At 36.6% G+C, this 23,915-nt stretch overlaps 1 protein-coding gene across 2 annotated transcripts in view; it reads left to right on the forward strand.

The window, feature by feature from the left end:
* EPHA3 (EPH receptor A3) overlaps nt 1-23,915 on the forward strand; it is a 411,930-nt gene that overhangs the window by 19,393 nt on the left and 368,622 nt on the right. For both annotated transcript variants that reach the window (XM_004706437.3, XM_013005630.3), the window contains exon 2: nt 8,121-8,185. In XM_004706437.3, coding sequence (XP_004706494.1) covers nt 8,121-8,185 — 65 coding nt within the window. The remainder of the gene's footprint in view (nt 1-8,120; nt 8,186-23,915) is intronic.

Consider the following 23,915-nt stretch of genomic DNA (forward strand, 5'->3'; position numbering starts at 1 on the left):
AAATACTTGAAAATCACTCCTTGGAATATGCAGTCTATTATGTGGCAATATACATATAATAAATTTCCTGTTCGTAAACAATAATTATAGAAGTAAGCCTCCCCTGGGATCTTGCTGATGAAAATGATGAAGACTGCGGCCGTCAGTATGGCTTGCAACTCAATGAAAAGAAAATCAAACTCCTTCCACTGGACCAGTAGACAACATCATGACAAACAGAAACGTTTGAAGCTGTAGAGAATTTCATATTTCTTGGATTCACAATCAATGCTTATGCAAGTAGCAGTCAAAACTGCAAAAGACAGATTGCATTAGGCAATTCTGCTACACAAAGAGGTCTTTAAAGTGTTGACTAGCAAGTGTGTATAAATTTGAGGACCAAGGTTCATATGACCTAAGCCAGGGTATTTTTAATCACCTCATAAACATTTGGACAATGAATGAGGAAGACTAAATAATTGATGTTTTTGAATTATGATGTTGGGAAAATATGTCAAAAGTATTGTGGACTGCTGGAAGGAAAAAGAAAAAAATCTGTCTTTGAGGAAGTACAGCTAAAATGCTCTTTGGAAGAAAGAATGGCAAGGATGGTGAGATTTTTGTCATCAGGAGGGTGTGTTCCTGGCAAAGGGGAAATGGATTGACACAGCAGCCACTAAAATGAGCTCAAATATAACAGTGAGGCTGGCACAGAAGCAGGCAGTGTTTTCTCATATAATTAGAGTCACATGCATCAGAGCTGACTAGACAGCACCTATCAACAACTATGCTCTACCATTCCCTTAAGAATAACTTTACTCTAGTTCTTAAATGCTTCCTCCCCACCAACCACTATCATGATCCCAATTCTACCTTACACATCTGGCTAGACCAGAGGATGTACATTGGAACAGATAGCAACTGGAAACACAGGGATCTAGGGCAGATGACCCCTTCAGGACCAGTGGCGAGAGCGGTGATACCTGGAGGGAGGAGGGAATGTGGGGTAGAAAGGGGGAACCGATTACAAGAATCTACATATAGCCTCCTCCCTGGGGGGCGGACAACAGAAAAGAGGGCAAAGGGAGACGTCAGACAGTGTAACATATGACAAAATAATAATAATTTAAGAATTATGAAGGGTTCATGAGGGATGGGGAGTGGGGACGGAGGGGGAAAGATGAGCAGCCGATATTAAGGGCTCAAGCAGAAGGCAAATGTTCTGAGAATGATGATGGCAACAAATGTACATATGTGCTTGACACAATGGATGTATGTATGGATTGTGATAAGAATTGTATGAGCCCCCAATAAAATGATTAAAAAAAATAATTTCTGTTCCAATCACAATGATACACATATAACCCCCTCACTGGGGGACAGACAATAGAAAAGTAGGTGAAGGGATACATCAGACAGTGTAAGACATGAAAAAGTAATAATAACTTATAAATTATGAAGGGTTTGTGAGGGAGGGTTGGGGAGGGAGGGGAAAAGAATGAGGAGCTGTAGCCAAGGCTCAGGTGGAGAGCAAATTTTTGAGAATGATGATGGCAACATATTTACAAATGTGCTTGAAACAATGAATATATGTATGGATTGTGCTAAGAGTTGTATGAGCCCCCAATAAAATGATGAAAAAAAGAGAATAGTTTCTGTCTTAGTTGTCTAGAGCTACCATAACAAAAATACTACACATGAGTTATTTTAAAAACAGAAATTTAATTTATCCCACTTTTGCAAAGCCAAAAATCTGAATTCAGGGCATGGCAATGATACAAATTTCTTGCTTGTTTATTTCACTTTCTCGTAAAAGAAGTACAACAGCAAAGCTAAACCCACCACCACAGAATCTGTTCTGATCCAATGGGAAAGAGTAGAATTTCTCTTTAGGATTTCTGAGTCTTATAATTCTTCACAGGAGGCAGGTAGGAACCACCTACCTGGTGTTAGCAATGCAAGGTTTACCCTGTGTCCTGCCAGCAATCATTGGTTTTCCTGAGACTGAGAGTGACATATACCTCAATCCTCTCTCCTCTTCTTCTCCTTTTATGCCTCTCACATTTAAGTTCTGTTCTTCATTGATCCCAGAAGAGATTGGGCTTATAACCCACTCTATTCTGGTTGGCCTCATCAACATAACAAAAGAAAGTCTCTATTTCCCAACACCACTTGTCTGTCTTTTTGTCAGTCTGTGGTGACACGTGTGTTCTGGGAGTGCTGGAAACTATTTCGCTGCTATCAGATGGCAGCAGGATCACGAACAGTGAACAAGTTTCCATGGAACTTCCAGAATAAGAATTTACAGTGAAGGTCTCAGCTCCCCACTTCTGAGGGAAGAGCCCCTGGAAAACGTACGCACAGCTTCTAACCGTTGTCAGAAACTGAAAGCCTACTGCGAGGAAGCAGAATGCTGTGTGCGATCCTGTGAAGGATGGGCCCCTCATGTTCCAGGACACTCGACATGTGACTGAAGAGGAGTTGATTTCCTGGAGGGGAGGTAGACATGGTGAAGTGAGTCAGGTGAAGCGTGTGGGAGGGGAGCCTTTGGGGTCTTCCTTTGCTGATGGGGCATGACTCAAGGTAAAGAGACACAGCTGTAAAAATCTTCTAAATGATCGGAACTTGGAATGTGCGAAGTATGAATTTAGGAAAATTGGAAATGGTCAAAAAGGAAAAGGAATGCGTGAAGATCAGTATCCTAGGCATGAGTGGGCTGACATTGACTGGAATTTCACATTTCGAATCAGGTTCATACAGCTGGTTATTAACAAGCCTTCCTCCAAACCTGATGCTACGCATTTCTTCATATAATCCAGCTTCTCTGATGATTTGTTCAGCAAACAGATTGAACAAGTATGGTGAGACGATAGAACCCGGACGCACACCTTTCCTGAGTTTAAACCATGCATGCAGGATTCCCTTGTTCTGTTCCCACAACTGACTCTTGATCCGTATACAGATTCTCAAGGAGCACAATTAAGTGTTCTGAAAAGCTCATTTTGCTCAAGATTATTATGGTCCACACAGTCAAATGCCGATTCATAGTCAATGAACACAAGTCGATATCTTCCTGGTAGTCTCTGCTTTGAACCAAGATCCATGTGACATCAGCAATGATATTCCATACCCAGAAAATCAAAGGATTTACTGTGATGGGATTAGCACAATCATGATCAGAAAGGCTCATGGTAAATCCATCATGAAGTACTATTCTATCTGTGATAGGATTAGATCTATCCGCCTTCAAGGAAATCCAATCAATACAACCAGAATTCAATTTTATGCACCAACCACAAAAGCTGATAGGAGGAATTGAAGCACTTGCTGATAAAGATGAAGGATTGTAGCCTTCAGTATGAATTAGAACTCTATGTGAGAAAACAAAAAAACAAAAAACAAACGCACTGCCATCGAGTTAGTGCTAACTCACAGAGACTCATGTGGGTTTATGAAACTACAACTGTTTAGGGGAGGAGAAACCCAGTCTTTCTTCAGCAGATCTAAATTTGGTTTCAAACTGCTAACCATGAGTATCGAAGCCTAATGTGTAACCACTACACCATCGAGCTCCTAACTCTATGTAAGGAAGACCAAAATAGGTAATATCCTGGTCAATGGAAAGAAGGTCTAAGTTGTCAAGAATTTTGGAATTCTCCATTGCATCATCTGCATCTGCAATTTGTACATTGGATAAGGAAGACTGTAGAAGAATCAATGCCTTTGAATTGTGGTGCTAGAGAAGAATATTGAAAATACCATGGACTGCTGGAAGGACTAACCCGATCTTTGTTGGAAGAAGTAAGGCCAGGGTGCTCCTTAGGGCAAGAATGACGAGATTTCATCTCACCAACTTTGGACGCATCGTCAGGAGAGAACAGTCCCTGAAGAAGAACATCACCTTTGATAAAATGGAAGTGCGGTGCAAAGGAGGGCGGCCCTCGGTGAGATGGAAGGGCACAGTAGCGACATCAGTGGGCTCAGTCAGATGAACAGTTGTGGCAATGGCACGAGAGTGTGCAGTGTTCCATTCCATTGCCCACAGCGTCACTGTGAGTCGAAGCTGACTCAATGGCACCTAACAACACAGACATTTCCCCGCAGGGTTCTGTTTACAAGTACAAAGGTTAGGATTTCTGCATGTGTCTGTGGAGAGAAACAATGCCACCCGTTAATATTTCAAAGCTCTTTTTTGTTAGAATTCATTATTGAGAAATCAAGGTTTTAAGCAACTAGAATAAAACCTCGAGGTTGGCAATTGTTGTTAACGCTCAGCACATTATTATGGGTTTTTCACATTAAAATTGTATCTGATTATCCTAGCTGCCCTGATATTGGAATAACATCATTTGCATATTCTTCTCATATATTTTCAGAGAGCAGATTATGAGTAGGAGCCCTGGTAGCACAGTGGTTAAAGCACGATGCTACTAACCAAATGGTCAGTAGTCTGAACTCACAGCTGCTCTTTGGGAGAAAGGTGTGACTATCTCCTGTGGGAGATTCACAGCCCTGGAAACCCCGTGGAGCGCTTCTACTTTGTTTTTATAGGATCACTATGCGTCGGAATGGACAGGAGAGCAGTGGGCGGAGCACGAGCATCCAGAGGTTCTTGTATGTATCAGTGTGAGGTTTAAGATGTCACATCGCTGTGTTAAATTTTGACAATGTATCCAGGAAAATCACTCAGAGCAGGTTTACTTTCAAATCCATTAGCTTTCTTTCCTTCTTATCTCAATGATGCTAAACTCAAATCAACAGATCATAGGAGACTTGAAGTCTAGACTCTGGAAAGTCTCAGTTCAGCGATAATTTAAAAATTTACAAGTATAAGGACACTTCTGTCCCTAAAATCAGGTGCCCTGGTGGCCCAGTGGTCTATGTAATGGCTGCAGTTTGAGCCCCCCAGTCACTCTTGGAGGAGATGAGCCTATCTTTTCCTGTCAAGATTCAAGTCTCACAAACCTGCACGGGCTGTTCTAGTCTGTCCTGTAGGGTCACCCAAAGGAGAAATCGACTCAAATGGCAGTGAGTTTGTGTTTTTGTTTGTTTGTTTTGATGAATACCTAAAATGAATGTTTTACATTTTTCTTTTGAAAGTTTATATAAGGTCATGTATTTATGTTTGATTATAACTAAACTTTAGAAACCAATTTGCAGTTGTTACCTGATTTCAATGAAACACTACCTCTGTGTAGCACACTTTAAAATATATGCACTCACAAGATTTAAAAACTCATTTTTATTATTTGATAATTAAGAAACTTGGTGTGATAATCAGGGGAAATATCTGTAGTTGATAGAAAGCAGAATTAGAATCATTATTAATGCTAATAATAGAATTCTGACAATCCTGCTAGATGGAGTTTACCAGAATTCAGTTTCTAAGAAGCTACACTAAATGTAATTAATGTAGTAGATTCATGGTAACTGACAGTGTGATATAATTCTTTTTGGTTTAGCTCTGTACTTTTGGGCAGAACCAAGTCACTGGCCTGATTGATTAGCAGAGTTCCTTTCCCCTCATAAATATTATTAGAGAAATTTAAGGGTATTTAGGTTTTTTTAGGAATAATAAAGACCAGTTTTCAGTCAGTACTTTAATAAATGGAAACAACACTCATCTTTTCACTATCCCGCTTTTTGCCTTTAGTTAATAATACTGAAGTAAATTATCTTTTCATCTTAGCATGTGGAGAGACAAGTAATTATCATAAGTTATATGTTAAATTATTACATATATCATAATGAATTAGGTTACTGCTAAAGATATTGAAAATATGATCTCATCATTGATGAATACTAACTAAATTTTTCACAGTTGATTTTATGATAAACTTATGAAATCAACTGATGATTGTGACGTGATCAGCAATAAGATTCAGTATGTATTTATCAGAATGAATGCTGGTAATACATTAATATACTTCAAGATGAGCATAAACTCTCATCTTTTACAAAATATTTTCTCACACTGATTAATCTGTAGTTTTAAGAAATCGTTTCTAAGAGACAATTGCGTTTTGATTAAGCAAATGATTCATCTCTAAACTGATATTCTAAAAATTGGTTCTATTATAGAAATGACAATCTATGTAATTTGTGCAGAAGCTATCTTCTCTTAATGAAATATAATTATTTCTTATTGTGTTTATTTTATATAAGAAAAAGTAATCATTAAGAAATTCTGTTTATGTGATTTTTCTTTCACTAGCAAAACTTAGAAAATGAAAATTTGAGAATTATATTTCTTCTTGCAATTAACAGGAGTTTTTCTTATACCCACCTAGTGTATTTATCATCTAACCAGCTAAGCAAATACTTCCATTTTAAAAGAGTGCTCAGAAATTTTTGAATTCTAATATATATCAAGCCATTATTTCATTTAAAAATATTTTATAAGTTCAATAGTTCCTTGTAGAATAATAATTTCAATGATTTTTTTAAGGGGAAGCACATTTTAAATATCAAGAAAAACTTTGTTGACAGTTTGTGGAGATATACCCTGTATGTGTTACTATTATGTTATGACTTTGATATATATGAAACACTAAAAATTATTCTCATACGATATCCATTGGTTCAACTACTCTGATTTGTGTTACTGTTACATGGATAGTTTATTAAACATTTTTTTATATCTGCTAGTCAATCTTGGAATTGCTTACTGGTTTAGATTAAAAATATTATAATACCATAGTGATCATTTTGTAACAGGTAAAACGTGGGCTCTTTCTTGTTAATTGAATTAAAACTCTCCATTTATACTTTAATTTCTAATTAATAACAATTAAGCCCACATTGAACAGAAATAATTTGTATTTTTCTGTTGAATAAAATGCCACTGCTTGAAAGTGATATTTTATAATTCAAATAAAATATATCAGACTTTCAATAATGAGACAAATTTTTGTGTAAAAGCGCTGAACCATCTGGGTTACAATGTCAGAAGTTGTGGGTATCGCAGATGGTTAAGCGATTGACTCTCAGCAAAAGTTTGGCGCTTTGAACCTTCCCAGAGGCATCTCAGAATTCAGACCTCATGATCTACTGCCAAAATCCAATAGCATTCAAAACCCTATTGATCTTTAATAAGTACAGTTGTTTGAAGCATAACCATCCCACGTGTTCAAGTAAAACTATGTAGCTCACAGTATATCCTTCTTGGGTAAAAATGAGGCTTACTGCTCCGTAAAAATTTACAGCCTGAGAAACCAACAAGGGCAATTCTACTCTGCCCTAAGAGTGAATTGGGTTTGAACTATGATTTGGAATCGACTGACTGGCAAAGGATTTTGTTCTTGGAATTTTAATCTTAACAAAGAAAATTGCTTGGTTTTCCTCTTTCTGAGTTTTTGAGTCAGTCAACAGTCAATTTTTGTTAGTAGTTGAGTGCTTAATCATTGAGCCACTATTCTCGTATACGTAAAGCTCTGTAAAGGTATGATTATTATTATTATTATTATTGCTGGATTAATATATGTATATATACACACACACACACACACACACATACACATATATACTTGCTAAAGCTTCTCAAATTGGAAGTTAAACATTTTGTTTCTTAGATGTAATTGAAAAACTTGAACAAAGTTAATAAATACATATTATAAAACACTATGGCTGATATTAGCCATATCACAATATGTACATGCATAAATATTACCCCCCAATAGATACATATTTAATAAATTGATTCATAATAGAACTACATATAAATTCATCACATTTAATGACCAGAGACATTTATTTTGATATATAAGCACCAAGGCAGTTTTCTATTTTTACATTTTTATTGTTTACTGTTAAAATTTGTAATTTTTAGAAATAAATATATAATATATATATGCATAAAACTAAACACAAACAGCTTGAAATGCTACAGACATCTTTGATGTATTTGCTTTCACTCTGCAATTTGTTTTTCATGCTTTTGTAGTTCCTTTCTTTTGAGACTCATTTTTGGCACAGTCAGATTTAGCAGTGTCCTTTTTATTGTATTATTCTGGGTCCACTTCAGGACCAATTTATATAATCCTTACTAGCAACACTAGACTAACCAGATGACCCTCACTTAACAGAAGCAAGAGATAATTCAGTTCACTTAACTGTGTTGGTGTTTTCTTGTTCTCTTTTAGTTAATCTGCTGGATTCAAAAACAATTCAAGGGGAGCTGGGCTGGATCTCATATCCATCACATGGGGTGAGTTCAAGACATAATTGAAGGGGAAAATGAACATGGCCAATGTCCTTTTTGGACTATTTGAAGGGAATGTTAGTGTGTTCTCCTGTGGGAGTGCCTATAGACTTCTGGAGAAAGTTATGTGTATGTTTGTTCAATGTAAGGTTTAATAATACTTGCTATTTCTTTTCAATTATACTTTAAGAATTCTGAGATTTTCTTTTTTTTCTGAATTTATTAATTAAGTAAACTGATGAAATACTCTTAATATTTTTGGCATAGCATAAATGATTTAATTGGATTCATCTGACATTTTGTGTGTGTGATAAGCAAAGGATAATTGAGAAGATTGTCTGCATTTTAAACTATGTAGAAAATGAGTATTTGGAGATGGTGTAGCGTTAGTTCAACCTTGGTGATTATTCCAGAAAGAGGTTAGGGTGGGAATTAGCTTTCAAATGTATAAATTTGGATGGCCTTCATTTGGTTGTTTAGATCTCTTTTAAATTGGGAATTTTGTTTAGGAAAACCCTGATACTGCCTTCAGATTTTAAGTTTACATAGCTGAAGTAGTTTGCAGCCAGACACAGATTGCTAAGATGCTTTATGCCTTTTTGGTGGCTTGAATGTTTGTGATAAGTCTGTTGTAAGAGAAAATTTTAATTTCCCTTTTTGAGAAAGAAGTGGGTTATACATTTGGAAGCTTGTTGTCTCCATAGAATAAAGGCCTCACCTTTGTTGTTGTTTCCAAGTAAAGTCTATAGAAAATGAAAAGTACTGTTCTGAAATATAGTCCTTGGGATAAATGTGAGCATTTCTTTTTCTGTTTTCCTCGTCCTCTGTTCAGAGAGGTTACAATCACTTATATTAGCTTTCAGTCTTTAGATTGTTTTGTGCCCAAACCTACTAAAATTTACTAGCTTCTTCTTTATCAAGGGGTGCTTTACATCAGAGATACTTCATCTATCTGTCAACTTTGTATCTGTTTCTCTTCCTGGTTCACTTTGACATTGACAAACGCCAACATGTATCACCTAATCAGACTTTTGTTAGTTACTTTGGAGGAGCCAAAGTATGTGAAGTAAGCCAGGATTGGGTTTGCTCATAGGTGTAAAAGAAATAAAACCATTAGCATAAAACCATAGCCCTACTCCTTATAAAACTTAGAATAGAAATTTAGAATTGAACTGGAAAACTCATTTAAAACAAGTTTATCAAAAGTCAAACCTACTCTTAATTTTGGGTTTAGAAATCTGATTTTTATATTACTTGGCCAGATGATATATTGTAAAAGTTTGCTGCTTAAAGACAAAAAACCAAAAATGGTGATTTTTTTTTACTAACAGATGTTAATAGGTATATATTTAAAATAATTAAAAGAACCCTATTCTTCCCTTTAAAGAAGCTGTAGAAATAGTAAATTCCTACATAGTATTTTGAGAAATGAATTCATTTTACATTGCTAAATAATCTCATAGATGTTTGATGAAAGTTAGCACTTGTGTTTCCTTTGGGAATGTGTGCGTGTTTACTGTTTTACTACACAAAGTGCAGTACCCAGAGCAGCAGTTTCAGCAACAATGCAGAGACTATTATAAATGCACACCCTTAGACCTGCCCTAGACTTTCTCAGTAGGGTCTGCATCTTAAAATGGTCCCTGGGTGGCTCGCAAGCATATTAAATTTGAGAAACACTGTTCTTTATTTCTTGACTTTTCCCATCTCTAACCCACCGTCCCACCTCTTTTATACTTAAGAAGGTCCTGCATCTTTCTTAGTCAACAGCTTTCCGTTCCTCACGTGCTGGCTGTGCCTCAGAGGGCCTCCCTCTGCCTTTGGCCCACTCGTCACTGTTTTCTGTTGATCTTTTTGCAGCTGTGACTTCCCTGCTTCTGATGCATAAAATAGCCCTAAAACAGCTGGTAGAGCACTCCAAGCTTACCATTAAAACCCATAGGAAGCAAAAAAGAAAAACTTTCCAGTAGATCACGATATTTATAAGATCTCACAATTTGCAAAGCTAATGAGAGTGAGCGGGAGAAAGAGAGAAATTAACTATTTGTACCAGATTATTCTTTGAGAATGAATGATTTTTATTTTCTTTAAACTTCTCCCTTTACATGCTGTTAGTTCTAATGAAGATAATGTAATAGTGCTAATAAAAATAGAATAATATCCATTCTTTTTCTTTTTGCTATGCAACCAATGATATTTTTGAGCAAATGCATTGCATAGTAAGTAGATTCGAAATTTAACACCATTGCTTGTAAAATTACATCTTATCAATTTATAATGCTTCATATTTTGTTCTCAATATAACAATATATGAAATAGTTTAATTTTGTATTTGTTTTCCATTTAAAAGAGCTAGATAACATAGTTGTGTGATATCTTTGTCACTTTTTTCCCCATCAGAATATGGCATGTCATCCATAGCTCAAAACAACCCTATGCCCACAAGTTCTAAATGCCAAATGTGTGATATGAAACTTGAAAAGAAAGGATTAGTTCTAATTTCAAATCCAGGATAGGTAAATCAACAGAGACAGTAGCTGGACTGATGGTTTCTTGGAAGTATTTCAGGGGAGTTTGAGGAGAAATGAGCTAATGAAAATGAGTACAAGAAAGAAGAAAATATTCTAAGATAGATTGTGGTGAAGAGTGTATAACTTTTTTTGAAGAAGCACACCAGCCTCTGTGATCATGAGGTGTTAATAGGATCAGGTATTAAAGACCCAGAACCAAAAAATCATATCATTGTGAATGAGGGGGAATGCAGAGTGGAGACCCAAAGTCCATCTGTAGGCAATTGGACATCCCCTTACAGAAGGGTCATGGTGAGGAGATGAGCCGGTCAAAGTGCAGTATAGCACAGATGAAACACACAACTTTTCTCTGGTTCTTTAATGCTTCCTCTCTCCGCATTATCATGACCCTACTTCTATCTTACAAATCTGGCTAGACCAAAGCCTTATTTTTACACCAGGCTTCAAACCCTAAAGCAAATTACGTATCCTTTGGGCTTCACAGGAGAATCTGGATATTTAAAGAAGTTGACACCAATATAGTCTGTCAGTTTGTTATTTGGCTATATGGATCATAATAGATTATGGATAACACAAAGAATGAGAATTCTAGAACATTTGTCTGTGCCCTTGCAGAACCTATCCATAGACTAAGAAACAGTTGTTAGAATAGAGCAAAGGGAGCCAGTCAGGGTGCAGACTAGAAACTATGCAACATTTAACTTTCCTCTAGTTCTTTAATGCTTCCCCCACCCCCCCAACTATCATGACCCCAGTTCCACCTTAAAAACCTGGCTAGACCAGAGCATGTAAGCGGGTACAGATAGGAGCTGGAAACACAGGGAATCCAAGACAGATAACTCCCTCAGGACCAATATTGAGAGTAGCCATACCAGTAGGGGAAGGGGAAGGTGCGGTGAGAAAGGGGGAGCCGATCACAATGATCTACATATAACCCCTCACAGGGGGATGGACAACAGAAAAGTGGGTAAGGGGAGACATCAGTCAGTGTTAGACATGAAAAAAAAAAAAATTACTGCAGAAGGACACTGAGCGTGATAAATAGCCCTTAAGTGAAAAAGAGGAAGACCCTCAGCAAGCTGGATTGAAACCGGGCTGCAAGAGTGGGCTCAGCTAGCAATTGCTGTGTGGATGGTTCAGAACCAGGCAATGTTTCATTCTGTTGTACATGGGGTTTCTATTGTGACTTGGTGCCTATGAACTGGTATCTCATGACAACAACAATATACAACAATATGCCTACAGCAATACTGTATATATATCTATATATATATCTAGTGTTTATATCAGATATAAATACTATGTATGTCTGTGTGTATATGTGTGTGTGTGTGTGTGTGTGTGTATATATATAATTAGAGAGAGACATTGCTGCTTTTGGCTAGGTTTTAGGCTGCTAACCACAGTTTCAGAAATCCTATATATGTCACTATGCATCAGGATGAGCATGATCTCTCTCGCAGATGCACACATACACACACACATACACACGCACACATACACATGCACACTCACCCATTGATGTTGTTGCTGTTCTCACTCACCGCCAGTCAGTCGATTCCAATGCATAGGTGGCCTGTAGGACAGAACAGAACTATCCGTGTGGGTTTCTGAGACTGTACCTGCCACAGGAGTAGAACGTCTCATTTTTTGAGTGACTGGTAGTTTCAAACCGTTGACCTTGCAGTCAGCAATCCAATGCATAACCCACATGCCACCAGGGTTCCCATTGTTGCTGGTTGCTTCTGTAAATTGGTTCCACAATGTGCACAACAGAAAGAAACAGTGCCTCGCTGTTTACTGTCCTCAGAATTGTACTTATATTTGAGTAGACTGTTTTAGTCATTGTGTCAATGCATCCCCGAAGGGTCTTCTCTTTCTTCACAAACTTCTACTTTAGCACGAAGGAGAACCTTTTCCTGGAACTGGTCTTTCCTGATAACATGTCCAAAATACATCCTCAAGTCTAAGGATCATTGTGGCTGTAAGTCTTTTAAGACAGATTTGTTCTGAAATCTGAAAGTCCATGATCATTTCAATATTTGTTTGACAACACCATAATTCAAATGCATACTTTCTTCTTCAATCTTCCTTATTTATTGTCTAACTTTCATATGGAAATGTGGGGATTGAAAATATAGCTTGGGACACGAGCTTCAAAATGATGCTTCTGCTCTTTAACACTTAAAATAGGTCTTGTGTAGGACATTTGCTCAATGCAATGGATTGTTTGATTTCTTAGCTGCTGTTTCCCTGAAAATTAGTGATGGATTCGAGTCAAACGAAGTCCTCTCCAGTCTTCTCCATTTATCATGATGCAGGCGTTCTCGGTTTGAGGATTTTTGTTTTCTTTACATTGAGTTGCAATCCATACGAAGGTTGCAGTCTTTGGTCTTCATCAGAAGTGCTTCATGTCTACTTTCACAAAGCAAGATTGTGTTGTCCATATAAAGTAGGTTGTTAATAAGTCTTCTTCTAAGCCTGATGCTGAATTCTCCTTCATATAGTCTATATGCTCAAATTATCTGTTCAGTTTATTAACTGAGAAAGTACGCTGAAATGGTACAACCTAAAACACACACTGATGACTATTATTCAGATTATTCTATAGTAATCCTTTGTTTTGTTCGAATGGTTTCTCTGAGTCTATGTTCAGGTTTGCATGAATAAAATTAATTATTCTAAAATTCTCATTCTTCAAAATGTTTCCATATTTTGTTATAATTCATAGAGTTGAAAGCTTTCATATAGTCAAATTGTTTAATAAAACACAAGAAACATTTTTGAAATTCTCTTTCAGCCAAGAACCATCATATATATGATAATTCTTGGCTGAAAGAGAGAGAGAGAAGTTCAAAAACTTTGTGGAATTATGTCATAAAGGATAATGGAATTTTCCATGAGCTTTCTGAAACCTCATTGTGTGTGTGTGTGTGTGTGTGTGTGTAATGCATGTAAGTTTAAGAGTCACACAAATATTTCTGATTTTAAAGCAGGTAAATTCTGAGATTCTCTCTCACTCAAAATAGTTTGATAAAGATGTTCACATGTTTTATTCATTTATTTTTCTTCTTGCCATATGTTTTAAATTTAAGTCATACTTGGCATTTTGGGTTTGCAGTTAGAGGAAGGGAAGTGACAGTGTTGTCCAGGGTCTGAGAAAGCTCTCCTCAAATGAGAGCCCTGATGCTTGTCTTTCCCACAAAATGGTTTGTGCAAAACATCTACATTGATTAAAAAAAATGTATACTATCTTGACACTGAATTTTGAATTGAAGCTCTTGAAATGCAATGATTGGATATCCAATTAATGTATTTAACATTTTGAAGTGCTCAGAATTCCCTCACAATATTGCTGACTTATGGGCAAATTTCCTTTCATTCTGGATGCCTATTCTCTTCCACTCTTCTCCCCATTCCAGCATAGGACACTTCTGAAATGCTTTCTAATCTTCCTCCTCAGAGTCAGCCTTTAACGCGCCTCCACCTCCACGGCTTGTGCTTATCCAGCGAGCTTTTACTAGACTGATGTTTATTTTAAGGAGGAAAGTGAAATTTCCTGAAGCCAGATCCTATTTCAGAATTTTTCTCCCTTTTGTGCTCACATTTTACAATTTCTGGGTTGATTGCTCATTAATTAAAAGTGCTTGAATCATTGAATAAAAAGATATTGCCAGTAAAGGAAAGATAACAAAGTTAAAACTGATTTTGTATTTATTGTGAAAAATTTGATGATATTCAATCTATTATGGTGGTTGGTAGCTGTTAATGGTTAGATTCTTTCTTTTAAAGCCATGCATTTTGTTATATGTAACAATTATTTCAGTATGTATTATTTAACTATTATGTTTGTTATTTTTTATATAAGTGGAGATCTTTAAGTAAAATTAGCTAATGATAGTTTTATATTGAAGATTACAATGATTGCTGTCTAGGGATGGAAAGCTAGAATATAGCAAATAAACCCCACTTACTTCATAAATATTTTTGATTAAATTAATCCAATATGAATGAAAGTATATCTAAAATTAGCCATTCAATTTTGCTTTTCAGTATAGTGCAATTTTCATTAAAAACTGGAATTACTGCTAGTTGTGAAGTCTGAATTCTAAAGGCCTTATCTAGTGGAATTTTAGCTTTCACATTGTGAATAGTATAGGGACTAGAGGAAGCATGTTTTGACAATTGGGTGTCAGCAGTAACCACCTGGGATTCAGCCTATGTGAATCACAGTCCAAATTCTGCTTCAGATGCTGAATAGTCGATCCAGGAAAATCCAGTTTTTGACACATGTGTTATGTGATTCCTGGTCACTTGAAAAATTTCTGCCTTGAAGATATTTTCATGTGTCACTTTCCCCTCCACTGCTGACCTCCTAGGGACAGATGCCCAATTGAATTAGAAAAACTTGTCAAACTTTTACAACCGTCTTTAATCATGCATTGAAACAAAATGCACTATAAAAGTGTTCACTCTCACTGCCACTCAGCGTGCGAGAGATTACGAAGGAAATAATTTACTCCGGCAGTTTTTAATTTACAAAAAATAAATATTATGCATTATTTTATCAGTGTTTTAAAAATAAGAGCTATTTTTTTCCTTTTCATAAAGTTGTTAGGGGAATGCAATTTCCTACCTTGAAATAGTATGTGTCCTTTGAAGAGATAGAATTTAATAAGTGTAACAGGTAATATGTTTTTGTTTACTTCTTTTACTTTGACGAACACCTTTTTGGGGAGGATTTGACCTATGGAAGGCTTGATGCACATTTGGGCACCTTTTGTTTGGTTCAGCTTCCCTCATGCATTCATTTGTGTTACAGGATTATCATCTAACATATATTAATTATAAATGTAAATAAAAAGCTAAAATGTATTTCGGTAATTCTTGAATCCCTTTGAAATGACATATTTTACAATTTCACTATGACTATTTTATTCTCCATTTTAAAGTAGCTTTGACTAATAATAAAATCAGACGTAGGCTTCAGTTTCTGGTGAATCTTTATCGATAGATACATATTTTTAATTTAAAAAGATGAACTTTTTTGATAGAAAGCTTTGTAAAGTTGTTTCTCCAACTTGAGATTAGTGTAGTTTCTAGTGAAAAAAGAATGGTCGTTAAAATAAACTTGACCAAGAGTATAACTTTTTTCTGTTATTTTAATGACTTCTATAATCAATTTTCTAGACAATAAATTTATTGAAACCCGTGAAAAAAAGTACACACCAGACTAAATATAATTTTCTATATTTCTATGGAATGTCTTGTTCCTTTATTATTTTATAGTATCATTTGAAAGAACAAAATTTTTTAAACTTAAAAGTTTAGATTGGAAGGTAGGATATAAACAGAGCATACTTCTTGGAAAAAACTTTTAATTCTATTATTCCAAAAATATAGTTGAAGAATTCTTATGAGATTTTATATACGTAAGACATTCCTGCCTAATTGTTTTGTTTTGTCTCTTGGTCATTTTTATTTATTTACTTATTTTTAATACTAGGAATTCCTCATTGTGTATTTTAGGTTCATTATGCTCTGCAGGATAATTTCCTTTGAAAGATTGTTAAAAATAAATTAAATTTGGTCTATAAAAACCAATATGGCAGGAAACACTTTTGAAACAAGTCCCGCGTTCCCCATTCTATCCATGTGACCCGAGGATGCTTAAAAGTTTTGATACTGATCGTACAGATGAGTTTAAGTATTTTTGTACTGTAATAGTTCAGTTTCTGTCATTTATTTTTCTGCTAATTATGCTTATTTATTAAAGAAATATTGTAAAAGTTACTATCAGGTAATTGAGATAAATTGAATGATGTTAGATGTATCCATCCTTGCTACACATGCCATATGAAGAAAACATAAAGAACATTCTCCTAAGACACTCACTGCCACTGAATTGATTCTAGCTCACAGTGACACTAACTAGAGTCTCTGTGGCTGTAAACCTACGTGAGCCAAATAACCTCATCTTTTCCCCACAGAGTAGCTGGTGTTTGAGCTGCCAACCTCATCTTTTCCCCACAGAGTAGCTGGTGTTTGAACTGCCAACCTTCCTAAAGAGGGTCCCTGCTGCCATTGCTACACCAGCCTTATAGGTCAGAGTAGAATTGCCTCTATGCCAATCTCATCAACGAGTTGATCCCAATTCACAACGGAAAGGGTACAACTGACCTCATGGGTTTCTGAGACTGTAACTCCTTATGAGAGTAGAGAGCACATTCCGTCCTCTTTCTCCTGTGGAGACAGGTTTGAACTGCTCACCTGCCCATTAGCAGCCCAATAACAATCCCTTATGACATCAGGGTTCCTTTACAAAGGGTTAGTAGAGGATTTTCTGTGTGTGCCTAACATTACAAATTATTATTATTCACTCGGTTAACAATACAGTTTGATGTAGGAATATCAGTAGATGAAATATTTACCTTTAAATTGTAAACATAAAAAGAAAAGAAAACTCCAATATCTAGTGAAGGAACAATAATAGAGTTCAAATTCTGAGCACCCAGTTTGCAGGAGGCTATATGGATGACTGAAAGCCAAAAATCCATTTGCTGGGTCCCCACTTGGAAGAACCTTTTAGTGCATCTCCTCTGACCGTTGATGAGCAATGTAAACAGCCTCCTATCAGACAGAGTGCACTGGAACATGGATTAATGTGGATGTAGTTAGGCTAAATGTAATACCTTATCATTTGTTCTCCCTTTTGACCCATCTTAAATTTGCTCTAATTTTTAATATTTTCTACTTTCTTTTCAACTGAGGGTTTTCTCTGTTTTATTATCATTATTATTGTGTTTTTGTTTTTTATTTCTTAAAGTTATTTTCTGTATGTAAAATTCAGGATAGGTAAGTATGTAGAGTTTGTAACTGGGTTAATAGTTTTTTAGGGTTATGACAGGTTGAAGGTAGATGAGGAGCTATTAATAATGGATACAAGAATGAAGGAAATGTTCTAAAACTGTGGTGACAATCAAAAGCTCTTTAATAGGATGAGACATTGAATTTTATGATATGTGAATTGTATGTTAATAAAACTGTTAAACATGTTTACCTTTAATTTACATACAGTGACTTTTTAGGAATGTATGGTAAACTCCTAGATCATAGCCAAGACCTTCATCTTTAGGAATGTGGTTTTATTTTTAATAGATCCTTTCTATGATGCTGCTCAAATTAGGGAGCCAATGGGATAGAAATGCGTTATCATGCTCAGCCTTAATTTGGGTTTCAGTAATTCCTCTCAGTTACATTTGCCCTTGATCAAGCCCTACCAGGCCTCCTACACCCTCCTTGCCACTGATTTTGGATCACTTGTTGTTCCTTTGTCCCTGGGTTTGTTAACACCCACTTCCTTTCCCCTGTCTCCCCCTCTCCCATGTCCCCCCAGAACCATCGGTCCGGTTATTTTCTCCTCCAGATTGTTTATATGGCCTATATTATCTAGATAGACCTGCAAAGATAATAATATGCACCAAAACAAGACACAGCAAAACAAAGCAACAAAAGAAAACAAAACAACAATTACAACAAAACGAAAATGACAAAAAAAGAGAAAAGCCCATAAATAGTTCAAGGTCTGTTTATTGAGTTTAGGCATGTTTTCTGGCCGGGATGGGGTACCACGCCCTGTCCCCAAAGTCTGTTTTTGGTATTCCCTCTGGACGTCCTTGCTCTTCTCCCCTTGCTGTTCTGTTGCATGCCCTTAGTGTTTTGCCTTGGTGTGGTAGGGCCAGATGGGGTGCAATTCCCACACTGTGTATCCAGTATTGTCCCCTGTAGGGCTATGGGCCAGTGAGTGATGTTGTGTCTCATAGTAGGGCCAGTGATATGGTCCTCTCTGTGAATTGGCTGCTCTGGGCAGGGATATCGTCCTCAGGGCTTGGTGGGCCAGGATGTGCTTCACTCTCTCTTCCTCCCCCTTCATTTGCTCCCGTGTGCTCTGACCAAACATGTCCCTCTCCCTGAGCTGTAGCTTCAGTGCTGTCCTCTGAAGTGAATTATTCTGCGGGGAGGAGTGGCTGTCCAGGTAGTTGGGATTGGGAGTGGCCCCTAAGACCTCTTTACTGGTTCCCTGCTTCATGCTGGTATGTTGCATTCATATCTTGGAGCACTGGGTTGAAGTCTAGTCACTCTTTCCCTATGGAGATATAAACAATACCCTCCCCTTGGGTGGACTAGTACCATGTTCCCCCACTACCCATTTCTTTTTTTTTCTCCCCCCACCCTTCATTTTTAGTTGGCTACCATATGTATTCCTGGGACAAGAGGAAAGTAAAAGCAAATAGAGGAAAGAACTAGGAGGCAAAGGGCATTTATAAAGGTCTAAATACAGGCACATACATTTGTAAATATATTTATAAGTGACTATGGGGAAATAGATTTATGTGCATATATTTATAGGTTTAGTATTAAGGTTTCAGATGGACATTGGGCCTCCACTCAAGTACTCCCTCAATGCAAGAACACTTTGTTCTATTAAACTGGCATTCCATGATGCTCACCTTCCCAACATGATCGCTGAAGACAAAGCAGGTGCCTAAGCAAATGTAGTGAAGAAAGCTGATGGTGCTCAGCTATCAAAAGAAATAGCATCTGGAGTCTTAAAGTCTTGAAGATAAGCAAGTGGCCATCTAGCTGAGAAGCAACAAAGTCCACATGGAAGAAGCACACCAGCCTGTGTGATCATGCAGTGTTGAAGGGATCAGGTATCAGGCATCAAAGTACAAAAAAATCATATTATTATGAATGAGGGGGAGTGCAGAGTGGGGACCCAAGACCCATTGTAGGCAACTGGACTTCCCCTTATAGAGAGTTGTGGGGAGGAGATGAGTCAGTCAGGGCCCAGTGTAGCAACAATGAAACATATATAATTTTCCTCTAGTTCTTTAATGCTTCTTCACCCCACTATCATGATCCCCATTCTAACTTACATATCTGGCTAGACCAGAACATATACACCAGTACAGATAGACACTGGGAACACAGGGAATCCAGGATAGATGAAACCCTCGGCACCAGTGTTGAGAGTGGCAATACCGGGAGGGTAGAGGGAAGGTGGGGTAGAAAGGGGGAACCAATCACAAGGATCTACATATAGCCTCCTCCTGGGGGACAGACAACAGAAAAGTGGGTGAAGAGTGACGTCAGACAGTGTAAGACATGACAAAATAATAATAATTTATAATTTATCAAGGGTGTGTGAGGGAGGGAGTGCGGGGAGGGACGGCAAAAATGAGGTGCTGATACCAAGGGCTCAAGTAGAATGAAAATGTTTCCAAAACGATGATGACAACAAATATACAAATGTGCTTGACACAATGGATGGATGGATGGATTGTGAAAAGAGTTGTACAAGTTCCAATAAAATGATTAAAAAATAAAATAAAATAAAATAAAAAGATGTGGCAATTCAAAAAGAAAAAAAAGAAATGCATTATCAGATGCAATGAGGCCGGCCTGCCTTAGTAAGGTATTCTGCTGTTTCTTGATACAGGGCTAAGGTTTATCCTGCCCTTCTAATTAAGTTAACACAATGCATGATTCATGATTAATATACCTATTGATGTTTTTGAAATCAAAATTTTGCAATATACATACCACAAAATCACTAATGAAAAAAAGTAGAGAATCAACTTTTAGCAATTTTTAAAAGAGATGCATACCACATTCATTAAGATTTTCTGACCTAATCTTGAAGTTTACTTTGAATTGCAATACAGTATCTTCAATATTTATGAGTAGTGAGGGGATTTTTACAATATTTATACATCAGGTATTCATGCTCATGATAAAAGAGTTGCTTTTAAAACTTAAATTGATGTCTTTAAATTGCCGACTGGAAAAGCCATGACTCAAGTAGTAGAGAACTTAGGGATGGGAAAGACTCCACAATAGAATTTCCTAGAGTATAAGAGGAGTCCCGAAAATGACTATGAGATGTTTTTTAGAAAGTTACAGGGATCAGAGTAGGATTTGTTGTGTGTGCTGCCCTTATTAGTCATCATCCCAAAGGTGAACTTGCAGGGACTTAATATGTATAAGAGTCTAATTGGAAAATACACCCACATGAGTCAGAAAGAGCTATTGCAAATCACTGTGAAAGTTCTCATGGTCGGTTTTAAGAACATAGGATTAGCTCTATTGTTTTGATTGTATAGCTTTGGCTATATTTAAGGTTGAGCTTTAACAGTATTCTACCATTCCGAAAACAGTTATTAAAATACATTTAGATGTTTAAATAGACAAGAAGAGACCAAAAGGTTGCATTTTTAAGCCAGCAGATAATATTTTATAATAAAGACATAAAATAAAGTCTGATTTAAAGAACAGAGTGAATTGTACAATGTTTGTAAGAAGTGGAGAAAATGAAAATTTATCACCTAGTAAAAGATGGAGGGCAAAGCAAAGAGAGAATAGTGCATAAGATTGTAAAACAATTAAAGTAATTACATTTCCCTGTGATTATATCAGTTAATGGTTTCCTTAGGGTCTATTGTTAACATTATTTAAAAAATATCAATGAGATTGTACATTTGGAAATTAATGAATTTGTGTAGATATCATTGTGTATATTTGCACACACACACACACAAAATTAAAACAAAAAACTGTAAGACCAAAAAAAGCATAAACAATTAAACTGCACTTTCCTTTCTTATCATAAAGTGCCAGAAGTTCAAATCAAGCAAAGAGAGGGGCACATTCAGTGGACGAAGAGAAGAGAAATTGCAGTTAAATAGCTTTAGTTTTCACCTCCATGCCAGGGAACCTGAGGACTGTTATCAGTAAGCCTGACAGTTCATTTGCTAATTCAAAAGTCTTCCTTGGGGTTTTGATCTGTGTATAATCTGAAATGATTTTGTAAATTGTTCTTACCTACACATTCCTGGAAACAGGTTGCGATATGTTAGGTTAATGAGGTCATATCGGCCTAAATTGGCTCTCTTCTGCATTATCAAAAGAGTGCCTTAGACACTGAGGTAAGAAAACAAGGAACTCCGGGCTACAAAAGCTGCACTAGACAGAACTCTTCCTAGAGGAAAGAGAGAGAACCTTCTCCTCCAGTCTGTGAGAACGTAAGTCAATTTCAGTTTTCTGAGCCACTTATTTGTGGTGTTTGTAGTACGGCAGCACAAGGCATAGATGTATAGATTGTAGCATATTGTGGACCCACTGTGATTGGGGTGTTTGTGTCCTGTCTAGATAGTCTAGTATCTAGAGAAAGGTAAAACTCAAGCAGTTATCGATAACTTGTGCAGTTGTAACTCAATGCTTGAATTCCAATGTATTGATAATTTTACAACTTTATACTTTACAAACTATTCAAAATTGAAAAGTTACTGGAAATGAAAATGGACACATATATTGTAACAGCAAAACCATGACTTGGGAATGACCAGGCAGCACTCTTGGAGAACTTGATAGAGGGAAAATTTATTATCCAACAACCCAGAGGAACTAGCTTCCGGAAGATCTGGGCCTGAATGTTGGGTGAGCGTAGCTTTTATACTTTATTTGCAAGCGGAAGGTCCCAGAAGGGGAAAAGGCAGGGGTTTCTAGCGCAGATGTGGTCCTTAGGAAAGGAGGATGCGCAGATCAGGGGATGAGTGCAGTCCACCAATGAGGAAGTCCCTTTTCCAAAGGTTAAAATTCCCTATTAGGATTTTCCTTCCAATATGAGTACTTCTCTGGCAAAATGAACGCTTTCATCTTCAGTCCTCTCAAGTATATATGCCACTTCTAAGATTTTTTTACATGTTAGGATCATTTATTTCAGAAAACAAAAGTATTTGGTTTAGAAGAGACTCTATTCCACCACCATTTTTCTTAGATTATGAAACAACTTTGTTCATCTCAATAGTTTCAAAACTGATTGAAGAACTGTTACTCTAATTTGTAATTACCAAATTATTTCAATGCTACACAATGACACCACACATATCTTTTAAAAGGTATAAGAGGAAAACAATTAGTGACTATGTTAGCAGTACAAAAGGCACAAAATATAGCTGACAAATTAGAGAAATTTCTAATTTTGAAGAGAAATTACTGCATTGAATTCTTCCATATTTTACTCCCATAAAAACGATGTACTAATTTCAAAAGATTTCAAACTATTCACTGATTCTTATGGAAATAAAAATTACATTACATTAGTTTTGTTTTTAAGCTAACATGTTAAAATATTACTCCAGTGTAAGTAGATTATGATTTATTTTTTATTTAAGTTAAAATCAATTCCTACTTGTCAGAGAATGAGTTAAGAATCTTTTGTCATCAAGTGACAGCTCAGTCCCTGGATCATAAATCAAGTTTCGATGAGGGGATATGTATTCGCGAGAATGGATTGCTAATAATAGTGCTATCCAAGCGGATTTCCCTCTTGGGTTTAGGAAAGCTCAGCATTTTTCATCTGCTGCGTTACAATACCTCCGCGATGACAGATGCGGATCGTGGCAGAGTGGGTTCTGGGTGGGACTGTGACCGCAGTTGGTCAACATTTAGAAAACAGCTGCCATTCCTTCGGCCAATGATGACCCCGCAAAAAGATGTACAGTTGTAGAAGCTCACCAGGGTATTTCTACTCTGTCCGATAGGGTCTCTATGAGTCAGAGAGACTGCCTAGAAGTCCGTATATTGCAGTTGTTTTTTGGAAGGCCTGGCACTCAGTCAAAATAGTCTTGAAGTTGGGTTCAGTGTTAACTCTTAAATATTGAATAATCATCATCTTGAAGCCTGCTCTGATAGCAGCCACAGATCAAAGCTAAGGAAAGCAATGAGAACCCTTCTTTTCTACTTAATTAGGAAACTGTAGTGCATGGGATGTAAGGTCTCTGCTGTTTCTAAAATTGATTATTCATTCAAATCAGTCCAGAGTATTAGGTTAACTCATTTAAAAAAAATCATTTTATTGGGGGCTCGTACAATGCTTATCACAATCCATACATACAACCATTGTGTCAAGCACATTTGTTGCCATCATGATTCTCAAAGCATCCTCTTTTCACTTGAGCCCGTGGCATCAGCTCCTCATTTTTCCCCTGGGTTAACTCATTTTTTAAGCTTTCATGCTAATATCAAAAGATCTTTGAATGAATAATCAATTTTAGAAACAGTAATGTTGGCTTTCCTTAAAGAAAAGTGAAGTAGGATACCTAATTTTATTAAATATTATGGACTAAATAAAGCAAAGAAAC

Source organism: Echinops telfairi, unplaced genomic scaffold, assembly GCF_000313985.2.
Source record: "Echinops telfairi isolate 266 unplaced genomic scaffold, ASM31398v2 ScPeMD7_6;HRSCAF=24_1, whole genome shotgun sequence".
In the NCBI taxonomy this organism is placed as follows: Eukaryota; Metazoa; Chordata; class Mammalia; order Afrosoricida; family Tenrecidae; genus Echinops; species Echinops telfairi.